Source organism: Cornus florida, unplaced genomic scaffold, assembly GCF_030987335.1.
Source record: "Cornus florida cultivar Cherokee Brave unplaced genomic scaffold, ASM3098733v1 CherokeeBrave_3.0.0_Hap2_Chr05, whole genome shotgun sequence".
Taxonomy (NCBI): domain Eukaryota; kingdom Viridiplantae; phylum Streptophyta; class Magnoliopsida; order Cornales; family Cornaceae; genus Cornus; species Cornus florida.
The window spans coordinates 42,465,187-42,480,911 of record NW_026775575.1 but is presented as its reverse complement, the minus strand read 5'-3'; the positions used below and the strand labels follow the sequence as shown (position 1 = coordinate 42,480,911).

The following is a 15,725-nucleotide window of genomic DNA, read 5'->3' as shown; positions in this document are numbered from 1 at the left end:
TTTATTACTTCAAAGAATGTTTTGTACAAGACTAACACTCAAGCTCTCTACAAGGCTCTCAAGACTCACTCTAGGACTTGTTGTTTGCAAAATGAAGTCCTACTCCTATTTATAAGCATCCCCATCCCTAATGGATGGCTATGATGCATTCTAACCAACGGTGGAGATTGATTCTCTAGAATCTTCTTCCACCTTCTACACATCTTCATACATATCTACAACATTCTAGAACCCTCCATACTACTCCACACAATTCTGGAGAATTCTAGAACCTTCCACACACTTCTAGAATATACTACACATATCTAGAATCTTCCACACAACTCTAGACTACTCCGGAAGACTCTAGAAACTCCACTTGCCATGCAGCGTCCTCCTTAGCGTCTGCGTGTCGCCTGCGTGGTACAACCTCCATAGGCGGGGCGTGACATTATGGTCCTTATTTCTTTGAATTTGACTATGTAATTGACTCTGTGTTGGAATTTTAACTGATTTTGTGTATCTAATTGTACCTGTTGATTTTGAATTAGTCTACTGTCTACCGATTGGTCCATTTTTGAGATTAGTCCATAAAAGTTAAAGTTTTGTATTAACAAAAAGTGTTTGACTGCTTGATTTGTGGCTAATTTGTTAACTCCTATATCTCAATGGTACTGGTGTTTTAAAGTACTCATGTTTATAACTTTTTACATCTCAATTTTTACATCTCAGTTTTAAAGTACTCATGTTTATAACTTCTATATCTCAGTTTTGTGTTAGCAAAAAGTACTCATGTTTATAAGTTTTTACATCTCAGGAGCAGAAATGCATAATATTTCAAGGGAAACTATCACGGACTGATACAGAGGCTCTGAAAATCTTAATTGGTACACACTTTTTTCTTCTAAAACTTATCTTTTCCTATTTTTTCTAAAATTCACTTGAAATTAGTCATGTAAGTGTTGCTATATATACAAATTCTAAGCTCACTTCACATGCGCACAATTTATTGTTTAGAAACTTCACAGACGCACAATTTATTGTTTAGACACTTCACAGGTGCACAATTTATTTTTTAGACACTGCACAGGCGCAAAATTGTGGGTGATAATTTTTTTATATTTTAAATTAGTTATTTTATATGCAATGAGGGTGCAATATTATTTTTACTCAATTAAGCTTATTAGGAATTTTGGATCGGTGGTTTAAATTACAATGTAAAACCTTAGGTATTAAAAGTTTATATTTGAATTACCCTCTTTAGGTACAGTGTTAAACGATGGTGAAGCCAAAAAGAACTATTGACTGTTTTTTTCAAAAAAATGATGTGCCTTCCGCAGTTTCCGCCTCTAATGTTAATGTTTCGGTTCATGATAACCACATCCTCCAAAATCTCTAAGAGTTGAATATACAAAAGTTGATCCTACCTTTTTAGAACGTGATCCAGGACTACATCGTCAAATACGGGATTATCCTGTTGACGAACGTGATGAAGTTTGACGAGCTTATATCAAAGCAAAACCATATCAAATTGCGCTTTCAGTATATCCGCTTGCTGGATCGAAAAAGCATCGTCGTCGATTTCAATCATCTTGGTTTAAATTATTTCCTACCTAGTTAGAGTACTCTCCTTCAAAGGATGTTGCATATTGCTTACCTTGCTTTCTTTTTGGAGCAAAACCAACGGGGCGTCCTAAAACCAATGCATTTACTAGTGAAGGATTTCGAAGTTGAAAGAAAGTTAATGATGGCAATAGGTGTGCTTTCTTAAATCACGTGGGAGGAAGTCCATGTTCTGCTCATAGCATTGTTGAGAGAGCATGTAAGGACCAAGTGAATCAACTTTGTCATATTGATACAGTGATGGTTAGACAAACTTCCGAACAAGTTTCAAATAATCGATTGAGATTGAAGGTCACAATTGATGCGATCCGATGGCTTACTTATCAAGCTTGTGCTTTTAGAGGGCATGATGAATCCCTTCAATCAAGTAATCGAGGCAATTTCATTGAAATGGTAAAGGCTGTTGCGTCATATAATGATGCTGTCGCTAGAATTGTTCTTGAAAATGCTCCAAAAAATGCCAAGTATACCTCGCCACAAATTCAAAAGGAAAGTTTGCATATTCTTTCTAGAAAAGTGAGAAGTAAGATTCATGAAGATATCGACGATGCCAAGTTTTGTATTCTTATTGATGAAGCTCGTGATGAATCTAAAAGAGAGCAAATGGCTATCATTTTAAAATACGTTGATAAGGATGTTTTTTTACAAGAACGTTTCTTTGATCCTATGCATGTCAAAGATACAACTTCATTGAATTTAAAAAAGGATCTTTGTGCTGTTCTTTCTCACTATAATCTTGATGTTCACAATCTTCGAGGTCAAGGTTATGATGATGCTAGCAATATGCGTCGTGAATGGAATGGTTTACAAGCATTATTTCTTAATGATTGCCCTTATGAATATTATGTGCATTGCTTAGCTCACCGACTACAACTAGCATTAGTTGCCGCATCTAGAAAGTAATCGTTGTCCATCAATTCTTTTCCAACTTGAACTTCATTATCAATAACATTGGAGCTTCTTGCAAACAAACTGATGAATTACATTCTGCTCAAGTTATAGAAATTGCCCATTTGATAGATCTTAATGAACTTGAAACCAGCCGAGGAGCTAATCAGATTGGTAACTTGCAACGACCTGGAGATACTCGTTGGAGCTCCCATTTTGATTCTGTTTGTAGTTTGATAAAGTTATTTGGTCCAACATGTTCAGTTCTTAACAACCTTATTGAAGATGGATGTAATTACAAGATCCGGGGAGATGCTGATACTGCTTTTAATACTCTTAAATCATTTCAATTTGTGTTTATTTTGCATTTGATAAAAGATATCATGGGAATAACTAATATCATTTGTCAAGCTTTGCAACAAAAAGATCAAGATATCGTAAATGTTATGCAACTGGTTTCGAGTACAAAATAAATTATTCTGAAATTGAGAGAAAATGATTGGAACAAGTTTCTTGATATTGTTAAATCATTTTGTGAGTGCCACAACATTGATGTGCCTGATTTGAGTGTTCCTTATACCAAAAAAATTAAGGGTCAGTCACGTCACCTACAAGATAATATTACACTTGAGCACCACTATCGAATTGATATATTTTATGGCACAATTGATTCACAATTGCAGGAGTTGAATAACAAATTTAGTGAAAAGGCAATGAAACTTGTTACTCTCAGCTCAATTTTGGATCCTAGAAATGGTTACAAGTTCTTTAACGTTGAAGACATTTGCACGCTTGTAAATGAATTTTATCCTCAAGATTTCATGGACCAAGAGAGGATTATGTTGACATTCCAATTGCAACATTATGAGGTTGAAATGCCTGTTCATTCATATTTGAAAAATATGTCAACGATTTCTGAACTATGCAGAGGATTAGTAGAAACAAACAAGTCAAAAATCTACTTTTTGATTGATAGGTTGATTCATTTTGTCTTGACTCTTTCCCTTTCCGTTTCCACGACAACTACAGAAAGGACATTTTCAACTATGAAACTTGTGAAAACACAATTGCGCAACATGATGGAGGATGAGTTTCTTGCAGATTACTTGGGTGTCAGTACTGAAAAAGAAATTGCTCAGACTTTTAGTACAGATTCAATTAGAGATGATTTTTCTTCTCTAAAAGATTGTCGAGCTCAACTTTTGTAGAAGTTGTTTGGTCTTTCAGGTTTCTTTTTATATTTATCTATGTCATATTTGACTAGATATAGGCCAATTATTGTTTTGTAAACAAATTGGTCAAATTTTGGTTAGATATATTTTTGTATGCATCTAATCAATCATGAAGTACTTTTGACTTAAAATATTATTATATTATATTAGTAAAACTGTTAATACTACAGCCCCCCTTACATTGAATCCTGGTTCTGCCCCTGCTTTCTTGTCTTAGAATTGACATCTCTAAGCTAAATTTTACCTAATTAGGTTCACATTTTCACTTTAAAATTCCACTTACATCATTAAATGGGGTGCCATGATTATGAATTTTAGCCAACAAAGGTTCAAGCATCATATATGAAAATTGTGGAGTGACTTTTTAAAAGTGTTGTACTGAGCACAACACGTCAAATTGAGGTGTAACACTAATATTTTGAGACTCGAAAAAAATAGTGTAGTACCTTAATTTAATATGTTAAAATGGAAGTTGCAATATTATATTCCGGAATTACAATATTTTGAGTCTCTTTGGCAACTGTTTGTTTGCTTGTTTTTTTTTTTCGAAATAAAAACAACATTTTTATTGTGAACTCACAATAAAAATGTTGTTTTTATTTCGAAAATAGAAAAAAAAAAAAAAACAGTTGCCAAAGAGAAATGTTGTTTTTATTTCGAAAATAGAAAAAAACAAAAACAAAAACAAAAACAATTGTTCATAATAATTGGAATCATATTTGTAAACGTAGCAGATGCCTCAATAGCCCAGTGGTTAGTGCTTCCGGTGAATTTTGGGAGTGCCAAGTTTCGACTCTTTGCACTTACTAATTTAACTTCTAACCCTTCTTGCCTTGTAAAAAAATATATATAAATAAAATAAAAAAAAATATTTGTGTTGCAAGATTTTTAGAACAAAAAAATATAAAAACATGTTTGATAAAAAAAAAATATTACAAGATTAAAAAAAAAAAAAAAATAGTTAAAAAAAGGTCATTTAAATTTATTTTTATATGTTGAAACTCTTCACCACTAGAGTGTTTTCGCAAGAATGTTACTGTTTGGCCAATACTTTTGCTTTGTATTTTTTGCTTTTACTAGTGTACTGTAGCAAAACAAAAGCACGAAATATGTTTGATAACGTTTGTTGTTATTTGAATAGTACCGAAACGCTTTTAAAATTGAGGTCAAAATCAAAAGCATCAAAATGCATTTGTTTGCTTTCGTACTGTAGCAAAAGTACTGTTCAATTTTTTTTTTTTAAATTAACATTTTTAACTAGCCATTCAAATTTTCAAACTTGCAACACTTTTTACAAAACATGCTCTCATGTTTTTGCTTTCAAAAATCTTATAACAAACTTATGTTACCAAATAAAATATGAAATAGTGTTGAACACACTCTAAAGTGGAAACATTGCTTCTATTTCAAATCAAAGCAAAAACATAAAGTAATTGTGATTGTCAAGCGTATAATGTTTCTGATTTAAACTTCTTTTTAAAAAGAAAATGCAATATTATTCAAATTATTAAAAAAATTAGCAAAATTAATACCACATGCAATGCAAAACTAATGTGATTACCAAAAAAAAAAAAAAAAACTGTAAAGCTGAAGGTTCTGTTCTCTCTCATCTCACCTACTCACTCTATAATTTTTGACCGAGGATGGGGTCTAGTACACATAACTTTGTTTTTGGTGGGAGAGTGGCCTACCATCACTTGCCCACCAACCTTTCTGAAATGACATTATCAAACACGTAAATCACAATTGATTGGATATGGTTTATATAACCATTAATATAAACCAACTTGTATTGCTTTGGTTGTGGGATGGTCCATGTAGTCTTAACCTAACCTACCAACCTCAAATCAAATAAAAAATTTACTTAAAATGAGCATTGAAATTAAGTTTAATTTCTTTTAACTTGATATATAGTATAGTCAATTCATTCAAACGCCTTTGTTCACAAGGCGGTTTAATTATGCACACTTTTTAAAAACTGTTTTAACATCTTTTACTTTAAGTGAAAAAAGTATGGTTGAATCAAGAGATAAATGCCTTTAATTTAAGAATATGCATTTTCTTCAATATCATGGAGTGATAGCTCAAAAGGGATATAACATATTTTAAAATAAAAAAAATAAATAAATATATAAAATAAAAATAAATATAAATGACCCATGACAAAAAATAAAAATAAATATATCGTTATTCTGCATATAAGATTGTGACATGAGTTTATTAAATTGAAGATTTGGCACCACATAAAAACACACATGAGGGATGGAACCAAAAAGATTTTTCAGAGGGGAAGGAAAAATATCCGGGTCGCGTGTCCCTTGGTCCTATGTGTTTGCAAGAAAACATAATCATGCTATTTCTCAAAATAATACTATAAAATTCACATCAACATCATTCTTACTTTCATTTATAATAAAATACAATATAAATTACAATTTCTTTTAAATAAAATAAATAAAAAATCATTAAAGATAGAACACTATATGCTAACCTCTGCTTTAAATTATATACAATTACAAAAATCTCCTCTGTTGCATTCGAAAATAAAATAGTGAGATTGTTCGCATAAACATATTATACTTCGACTGCACCAAGCACTTGTTAATTCCCTTAATTAACCCCCTCTTTATATAAATATATATATATATATATATAAATACATCAGGATAGAATGGTAAAATAATTCCTGAAGTAGGTAGGTAAAGTGGTAATTTAGCCATCATCTATCAAACTAGTATAAGATCTAGAGAGAGAAAGTATGATGAAAAGTGGGTGAAGACTGGTAGTATAAATGAGACAAATCGCAGTGCTGCCTTCCATTGCGCCGTTTTCTTCTACTTTCATCTCATTTCGCTCTCTCTCTCTACCCACCACTACCATCAACCGTCTCTCTCTCTTCCGCTTCCGCTTCAGGTTCTTGCTCTGCATCTCTATCTGTATTCGAATCATATATATATATATATGTATATATGTTTGTGTAGTTAATATTGGTTTGTCATATATTGTTCTATTTCTTATGAACACCAATCTGGTTTATATTCTAGTCTCTTATGTGCGTATGGTGTAGTTTTGATTTGAAATTTCTCCTTGTGCTGTCTGTTTCTAGAAGCTACCGAATCTGAATTTGGATTGAAGCTTGTTGCAGATTTTGTCTGAAGCAGCTTCTAATAGTTTGAATTTCAAAATTTAACTGTAGTTCTATAATGGATAACTCATATATGTGTTTTGGTGTTAAGTTGAAGATAGTTTTAGTAGAAACTTGAGTTTGGATCCCAGTGAGCAAGCAAGATCTGGTGAATTGAATTTTGTACTATTTTGCTATGTTGTCATGATTTTCTGATACCCAATACATGAAACATAGATTTGGAATAAAACGCGTCCATTCTCTTTGTTTACTGATTGGACCCGTTATAGTTAACTCTTGTTGGGTTAATCGTATACTGAATGCAATTGAGTTAAACATTTGATGCCATATAGAGAGATTATTACACATTTTGTACTAGAGAGCATCTTTGATATTCATTTTTTCGAATTCTTGTCCATTGCTTGCTCGTCAGTGCCAATAAATATTGGGTTTCAATGCCATCTAACAAAGAACTGAAGTGCACTTTTTTTCCCCTTCATACAACCCTTTTCACATAACCTCTGTCTCTACTATTGTTTAGAAGAATTCCTTGATTTTCTAACTGAAAATTGTGGTTTCAATACATTTAAATGTTTAAATCGTACAAGAGAATCTGAATTATTTGTAAATGTTCTTTTCTTTTCTTTTTTTTCATGTGTGTGTTCATGTCATGCATATACATCCTCCCCTATATTAATGTGATTTGCGCTGAATATTTTTAAAATTATACAAGAGAAGTTGTTACACTTATATATTCTACATCTATTTATATAGGCATATATATAAACTTATCTAACTTCTGTGCGATATATGTTGAAACAGAACAATGGCATCCCACATTGTTGGATATCCTCGTATGGGACCAAAGAGAGAGCTCAAGTTTGCATTGGAATCCTTTTGGGATGGGAAGAGTACTGCTGATGAGTTGCAAAAAGTGGCCGCTGATCTAAGGTCATCCATCTGGAAGCAGATGGCTGATGCTGGGATCAAATATATTCCTAGCAACACCTTCTCATACTACGATCAAGTACTAGATACCACTGCAATGCTCGGGGCTGTTCCCACTAGATATGGTTGGAATGGGGGTGAGATTGGGTTTGATGTCTACTTTTCCATGGCTAGGGGAAATGCTTCTGTTCCTGCTATGGAAATGACTAAGTGGTTTGACACCAACTAGTAAGTGATGGCTTCTCTGTTCTCACAGTTCAAGCATTTTGATGATTTTAGCTATTGTTTGTTTTTATGATAATGAACCACTGAATGATTTTTTATATATATAAATATATATATGATTATCTATGTAGCCACTACATTGTCCCTGAACTAGGACCAGATGTTAAATTCTCTTATGCTTCTCATAAGGCGGTGACTGAATTCAAGGAGGCCAAAGCTGTAAGTTAGCCAATTCCCATTGTTCCTTCTGTTGATTTATATTTTTATTTTCAAATTTAAATAGCATTAGGATTCTTCATAAGATTTTTTTTTTTTTTTTTTTTTTTGGGGGGGTGGGTAGACAAGAACAAACATATTGCAGCAGCCATGCTTCATGGAAAGATGAGCTATGGAAGAAGCTCTGAAGACGATGATGGTGCCTTCGAAGCCACAATTTGATTCTCTAACTAGAACTTCTAAAATATAAAAGCCCTCCTGAATTGCTAGTAAAAACTTGAAAGACACGTCTCACAATAAACTTCTCACATAGATGCAATTAGCTTGGCTCTTTTTCTATTATGTGGAAACACAAATTTTTCTTTAGGTGCTACGCAGGACACAATTGGATGATATATTTCTATTGAAGGCCTTAGCTTACTGTTACAGAAATGTATTAGAAGTGGACATTGTTGGCATCTGATAAAGTCATAGTGAAGTTTAAATATACACAAGGCATGGTGCATATCTAAGGGAATGACCCGTTAGGGTAACTCCATATGATCTTCCACTTTATTTCGATCTGATTTTCCCACACTCATTCATTTCCTTTAAATAGTATGAACTTAAAGCTCAAGGAAGTCAATTGTGAATCCAGTTACATGATTCCTTGTTCAGAGGGCTTAGGCTTATTATTGCAAAGATTTTGAGAGTTGTGAAGTTATATCTAATGGTTCTGCGAATTCTCGACAATCTCCATCTCTCACTTGGCACATCCTTGCATTAAATTATTCCCTCCCTTCCCAAATGATGGAATGAACTTTTTACTCATCTTGGGGTTCCTTCCTCTGACCTCGTTTGAAAATGTTAATGGAGCATTAAAATTATGTAAACATAGATCTTATTGGTTCATTTAATAACCTGTTAAAGTTGAAGTTTTACTTGATTATCTTGCTATTACTTTTTATTTTTTGTTTTATTTTTTGCAAATTTTGTTTTAAATCTCTTGTAGAGGAGAGGGGAAATTCTTTAAAAAGTGCTAAGACAACATTTCAAACTCATTTATGGTAATTAGTCAAGCCTATTGTAAGTGTTTGGTCTAATAGTTCCTTTGTTTCTTCACTGCAGCTTGGAGTTGATACAGTCCCAATCCTTGTAGGCCCTGTGTCCTACTTGTTATTATCAAAACCAGCAAAGGGTGTTGAAAAGTCATTTTCTCTTCTCTCACTGATAGACAAGATTCTTCCAGTCTACCAGTAAGGCCTAGAGTCATTGTCGTGACATGACATGCAAAATTTTGAGTGTACATATGTTGTATTTCTTTATGCTTGTTCCATTGAACTTTATTATGGATACTTACCATGCAGGGAAGTTGTGGCTGAACTGAAGGCAGCTGGGGCTACCTGGATTCAGTTTGATGAGCCCACTCTCGTGATGGATCTCGGTTCTGACAAATTGCAAGCATTTACTCATGCTTACTCCAAGTTGGAGTCATCCCTATCTGGTCTAAATATTCTCATTGAGACGTACTTTGCTGATATTCCTGCCGAGGCATACAAAACACTCACAGCATTGAAGGGAGTCACTGGTTTTGGGTTTGATTTGGTTCGTGGATCAAAAACCCTTGACTTAATCAAAGGTGGATTCCCTTCAGGAAAATATCTTTTTGCTGGAGTGGTGGATGGAAGAAACATTTGGGCCAATGACCTTGTTTCTTCCCTCAGTACCTTGCAGGCTCTCGAGGGCATTGTGGGGAAAGGTATATTTTCTTGAATGCATTCTTATGCTCTTTTGTATTTTAGGAAACAGGAAGTATCAACACTATTAATAATTACCTAGCTTGAATCATAGCATTTTAAGGGAGGGTAATCACGATCTCTCTCTGTTCTTTAAAAATTGGAAGAAGAAACATTTCCTGTTCAATCTTCTACCTCCCACCTCTTCTTTCAGCCCCACCCCAACACTTGCACACAGAGAGAGAGAGAGAGAGAGAGTAAAGAAAAAAAAAAACTCTCTTTCTCACATTCAGGGCTGTCAAAACTCTGGATGGAAATAGATTTCATGTGGCATTGGGTAAAACATATGTGGCCTTTTTTCCAGAAAATGGTGTACCCGCATTGCGCAGACCATTATGCAGGAACAGTGCCTACTGAAAAAACAAAGAAAAAGTTGTATGGATGTTCCAACCTGTGTTACTGGGATTTGCAAAAAATAAAAAACTTTATTTTGTTTTAGATTTTATTTTTATTTTTTCCTTCAAGGAGAGTATTGCTTGTTTGAAATTCATAATCCCCAACTGTTATTGTTATTCTGCAGATAAGATTGTGGTCTCTACCTCCTGCTCACTTCTTCACACTGCGGTTGATTTAGTGAATGAAACTAAGTTGGACAAAGAGATTAAGTCATGGCTTGCATTTGCTGCACAAAAAGTAGTTGAAGTCAATGCCTTGGCAAAGGCATTGTCTGGTCACAAGGATGAGGTACTTCACTTTTACTTTCTTTCTATAATTGTTTTTGCTAGTATACACCTGCTTGCGTTATAGCTGAAAAAGAAACCACACTTTACACAAGTTAGATATCTGGACACGTTAATAGTTTTGATAATGAATCAAATTTAGCACGTGATCAGGCATCAATTTCATTTTTCAAATTATTTGTTAAAACTATGAACTTTCAGGAAGAAAAAGAGAAGCTTTGCTTTAAGTTACCTTGAAAATTTTATGTTGTGTGTGAGTCCATGGCACAAACACCCGGAACTTATTCAAATTGTTGATTCCTTTTTGCACTTCCGTGCTTCTCTTTTTGCAATATACAATTTTCTAAATGTGGACACAACTCACAAGTACTTAAATTCTTAGTTCTCTTGAAGTTTAAGTCATATACTTGCAAAATGTGAAAATTCTTCACAGCTCATATATTTTTATTATTATTATTTTTTTTGTTTCTGTATTTTTTTTCTTTTATTAATTTTTTTCCCTTTAACCTGTTCCAAGTCGTCTACCTGTACAAATTTCTTTCTTACATTTCCTTAAGTTAGCTTGAATTTCCATGTTATTCCCTTCGTTTCCAGACCTGATGTTCAATTTTTCAATACTAAGTTCTGTATTTATCAACAAAAAAAAAATTCAATACTAAGTTCTGTAGTCTTTTGGGTAAATGGGTGGACTTGTAAATCCTTAGAAGAGTTTATGGATTTTGTGGATACAATGAGGTTATAGGAGGCCGTTCTGCTCTTGTGAATTTGTAATTTGGTTTTGGTGTTTTTGTATTTGGGCGCGATCTTCGTTTGAGCGTATTTTATTGAAATATCACTTATAAAAAAGAAAAAGAAACAATTGCAAGATGATCAGTTCTCAAGATACTGACACTTCAAATTTTTATCTTGAGACAGCTCACATTCTCTGTTTGGCAGTAACGTAGGAATATTTGCTCATAGAAACAGTTACAGCTTGAAAATGGGCATGGATGTGAGCCCATGGTTCGCAATTGCAGATGCGATGTGACAGAGTCGGGTCCGTATCCGCATAATGTAATGGACTCAATTATCATGATCATGAATTTTTTTCAATCTCGCTATTAAGACAAAAAATTACTGATATGCTACTCTATACAACACAATTCAATAGAAATGATATTTTAGTGAATTTTTGTAAATTTTATTGAATTTTTGTAAATTTTATTGAATTTTGTAAGACCATTTAACACGAGTTATGACCTATTTATAAATTCTAAGCTGTTGCTCTTATTAAAAAGGCATGGTAATAATATTTTTTACTAAGTTAATGAATAATAATCTATTTAAGCATAAAATATATTAAAATTCAAACCACATATAACATGTGATGAGAGAATAAAAAATATATAATAAAGTCAAAAGTATCATTCTTAAAGAAAGGATAAATAAATATGTTAAGTATACTAATAAACAAAGTAGATTACATTCTAAAAGAAAGATTTATACTATTCCTATAGAGAATATATATTTATTTGTTGGACTATTATATACAAAAGCAAAATGTGGTCTAGTGGATGGTGAGTACCTTGCAAAAGGTAAGAGGCAATGGTTCAATTCCCCTTGGCCTCATCATTATTGCTTTGAGTGTTGCTGGTTCAGGCCAGCCCAAATCAGCCTGTTTTGGAGAGAAACGGCCCAAACCAGATTTTTTCTGTGGAGAATCGGTTGAACTGCATTGGTCAGATTGGTATCGGTGGCCTTCTAATTTGCTGCAAACCGGCCTGTTCAGAGAACCATGGATGAGCCCTTTTAGCTGCCTTTAGGAATATTTGCCGATGGAAATGGTTTATAGCTTAAAAATGGACTTGGGTTGAATCCTTTCTATCTGCCTTTGCCAATTAATATGGTGTATCATTCTATATATGGAAATTTATAAAAATCTATCAATTTGTATTATGCCTTCTCTGAGGTCTTTTGTAGTAGTAGTATAAATACTGAGGATATATTAGCTTCTCACTGCTGGTTTTTTCTTGTCAGGAATTCTTCTCCGCTAATGCTGTGGCTCAGAGTTCGAGAAAATCATCACCAAGGGTGACAAACGAGGCTGTTCAAAAGGCCGTAAGTTTTTTAGTGGTTTATGTCCTCCATTTTTATAGTGGCCTGCAGTGGATTTTCTTGTTCTTACCTTATGCTTTTCCTGCCTAGGCTGCTGCTTTGAAGGGCTCTGACCACCGCCGTGCTACTAATGTGAGTGCTCGGTTGGATGCTCAGCAGAAGAAGCTGAACCTTCCGATTCTTCCAACCACCACTATTGGATCATTCCCTCAAACCATGGAGCTTAGGAAAGTCCGGCGTGAATACAAGGCTAAAAAGTGAGTTTCCTTCCACTATAATTATTCTTGTTCTCTGCCTAGTGGTAAAATCACTTGCGCTTTGGTGCCTTCCTAGCATGCGGTTCGATTCCCACTAGGAGCTTACGATTACTTGGGGCTACACCTCCGCTGCATACTCAGTGACTTACCAGGCCAGGCTTGGGGTGGGGAGGCGCCCTTCCTAGGCCCTCGGGGATTAGTTGGGGCGAATCCTCGGATACCCCGGGTTAACTAAAAAACAAAAATTATTGTTCTCTTTAAAATTTATCTTCATTTTCGACTTTTTGACATATGCAAGAGTGTTGCTGTTATCTAATTAGGGTCTCCGAGGAAGAGTATGTTAAGGCTATAAAGGAGGAAATCAACAAAGTTGTCAAGCTCCAGGAAGAGCTTGACATTGATGTTCTGGTACATGGAGAGCCAGAGGTAAGCTTCCTTTGTGAATTCAGTGTTACTTCAAGTAGATCGTATTTTTGGCTATTAAAAAAAAATGGTCCCTGAATTGTAATACTTATTGGAAACATCTTTAAAAAATGCAGAGAAACGACATGGTTGAGTATTTTGGGGAGCAGTTATCTGGATTTGCCTTTACTGTCAATGGGTGGGTTCAATCTTATGGGTCCCGTTGTGTCAAGCCACCAATAATCTATGGTGATGTAAGCCGCCCCAAAGCAATGACTGTCTTCTGGTCGTCAATCGCTCAGAGTATGACTCAGCGCCCAATGAAGGGAATGCTCACTGGTCCCGTTACCATTCTGAACTGGTCTTTTGTTAGAAATGATCAGCCTAGGTACATAAATCAACCAATTCGCCTATCCAACTCAGTTGATATTTTGCTGAACATTTCAATGATATTAATGCAACATCTGTCTATTCTATTAGATTCAAGACTTGCTATCAGATTGCTTTGGCCATCAAGGATGAGGTTGAAGATCTCGAGAAAGCTGGTATTAATGTCATTCAGATTGATGAGGCCGCTTTGAGAGAAGGTTTGCCTCTTAGGAAGTCTGAACAAGCTTTCTACTTGGAGTGGGCCGTTCACTCCTTCAGGATCACGAATTGCGGTGTAACAGACACTACCCAGGTTCACCTTTACTCCTCAGTCCACTTCCTTTACATGGAAATTGTTATTTATGCTCATGCACCTGATGAGGCTGTACTAAGACCCGAATCACTGGCCATTTAAGTACTATAACTTAACATTTGCAAGAAAAAAATTCAGAGTATATTTTAAGTGGAAGCATGATAGGAAACAGTAACACATTGTTATTCTGGAAATATTCAAAGGTTTGCAAATAAGTCATAATTGGTTAAGAACAATCTAGAATTAACAGATCCCAGTAAAAAGCAAACAAAAGCTGTGAAATATGTTGGTCAAATGATAAAATCCTTTTGGTTATGATTCTCAACACCTTTGTATCCATTTCTTTGGACAGATCCACACCCACATGTGCTACTCACACTTCAACGACATTATCCACTCCATTATAGACATGGATGCAGATGTGATCACCATCGAGAACTCAAGGTCAGATGAGAAGCTTCTTTCTGTGTTCCGTGAGGGAGTGAAGTATGGTGCTGGAATTGGCCCTGGTGTGTACGACATCCACTCACCGAGGATCCCATCAGCAGAAGAAATTGCTGACCGGATCAACAAGATGCTTGCGGTCCTTGAGAGAAACATCCTTTGGGTCAACCCTGACTGTGGCCTGAAGACACGGAAGTATCCTGAAGTCAAGCCAGCGCTTAGCAACATGGTTGCCGCTGCTAAGCTACTCCGCACCCAGTTGGCCAAGTGAGTTCTGTAAGAAAAACCATAAAAAAATATGCTTTGCATGTGAGGAAGATGAGGAAGAACATGGGAATTTCCTTTTGTATCTCAAATAATCCATGGTCTTTTTGTTGAGGTGGTGGTGAGCATATTTTGTTTGTTATGGGGTATTAAGGCCTCTCTTATAAGCTCTCGTCATTTTTCTTCTCTTGTATAAGTATGGTTATTTTCTGTGTTTTTTGTATTCATCAGTGTACCTAGCCTCTTGTGAGAATGTGAGAGGGAGAGGGACCTGAGAAATGAAAGCCAATTTAAAGCATGTGTTACATTGTAATTTGTTGGTGGTTAAAAATGGACAAGCCTAACCTGATTTTTTTTGGGCGTGAATAACTTTTATTACAATTAAGGTTGTGTTTGGGTGGAAAAATTCTAATCGGAATTTAATTTGGACTGGGATGGACTTGGATTGTGGTATAACCTAAGTCACATAAAGCGAGAGTGAATTCGAGAGCGGGAGTGCGAAAATGGCAAAATTAAGTCAAAAACAATGAGAGTGGGAGCAAGAGTGTGTGCGAAGTGTGAAAGTGAGAGCGCGCTTTGAGCGTAAGAATGACACCCATTGAGAAGAATTGTGTGACTTAGGGTACAACATAGAGTCTAACCTAATCTAAATATAGATATATATTTTTATAATTTTAAATTTGTTATAAATATTTATAATTGTGATCAACCTTTTTTTTTTATCTTATTTTTATTTAAATCATGATTTATCATATATTAATACCTTAAATAAATAATTTCTTGTAAAATTGTTCATAATGTTTTTAATATCTATACGTTTACAAGTCCAAAAGATTAATAAAATGTGGTTTGGGATTAAGACTGTTGGCGTTGTCTCATTGTGCACAAGTTT

The 15,725-nt window shown here is 34.6% G+C and overlaps 2 protein-coding genes across 2 annotated transcripts; both read left to right on the top strand.

Annotated features, from left to right (window-relative positions):
- The first annotated feature begins 1,842 nt into the window (after positions 1-1,842).
- LOC132309200 (uncharacterized) lies at positions 1,843-3,698 on the top strand. Its single transcript, XM_059807532.1, has 3 exons — positions 1,843-2,501; positions 2,645-2,927; positions 3,174-3,698. The coding sequence occupies exons 1-3, from the start codon at positions 1,843-1,845 to the stop codon at positions 3,696-3,698; spliced, it is 1,467 nt and encodes a 488-aa protein (XP_059663515.1).
- A 2,786-nt stretch (positions 3,699-6,484) lies between these two features.
- LOC132306368 (5-methyltetrahydropteroyltriglutamate--homocysteine methyltransferase 1-like) lies at positions 6,485-15,146 on the top strand. Its single transcript, XM_059803736.1, has 12 exons — positions 6,485-6,635; positions 7,669-8,022; positions 8,151-8,238; positions 9,343-9,470; positions 9,582-9,973; positions 10,531-10,694; positions 12,707-12,787; positions 12,875-13,041; positions 13,362-13,467; positions 13,581-13,831; positions 13,924-14,125; positions 14,478-15,146. Exons 1-12 carry the CDS (start codon positions 6,514-6,516, stop codon positions 14,838-14,840), a joined length of 2,418 nt encoding a protein of 805 aa, XP_059659719.1. The 5' UTR covers positions 6,485-6,513; the 3' UTR covers positions 14,841-15,146.
- Positions 15,147-15,725: the final 579 nt, after the last annotated feature.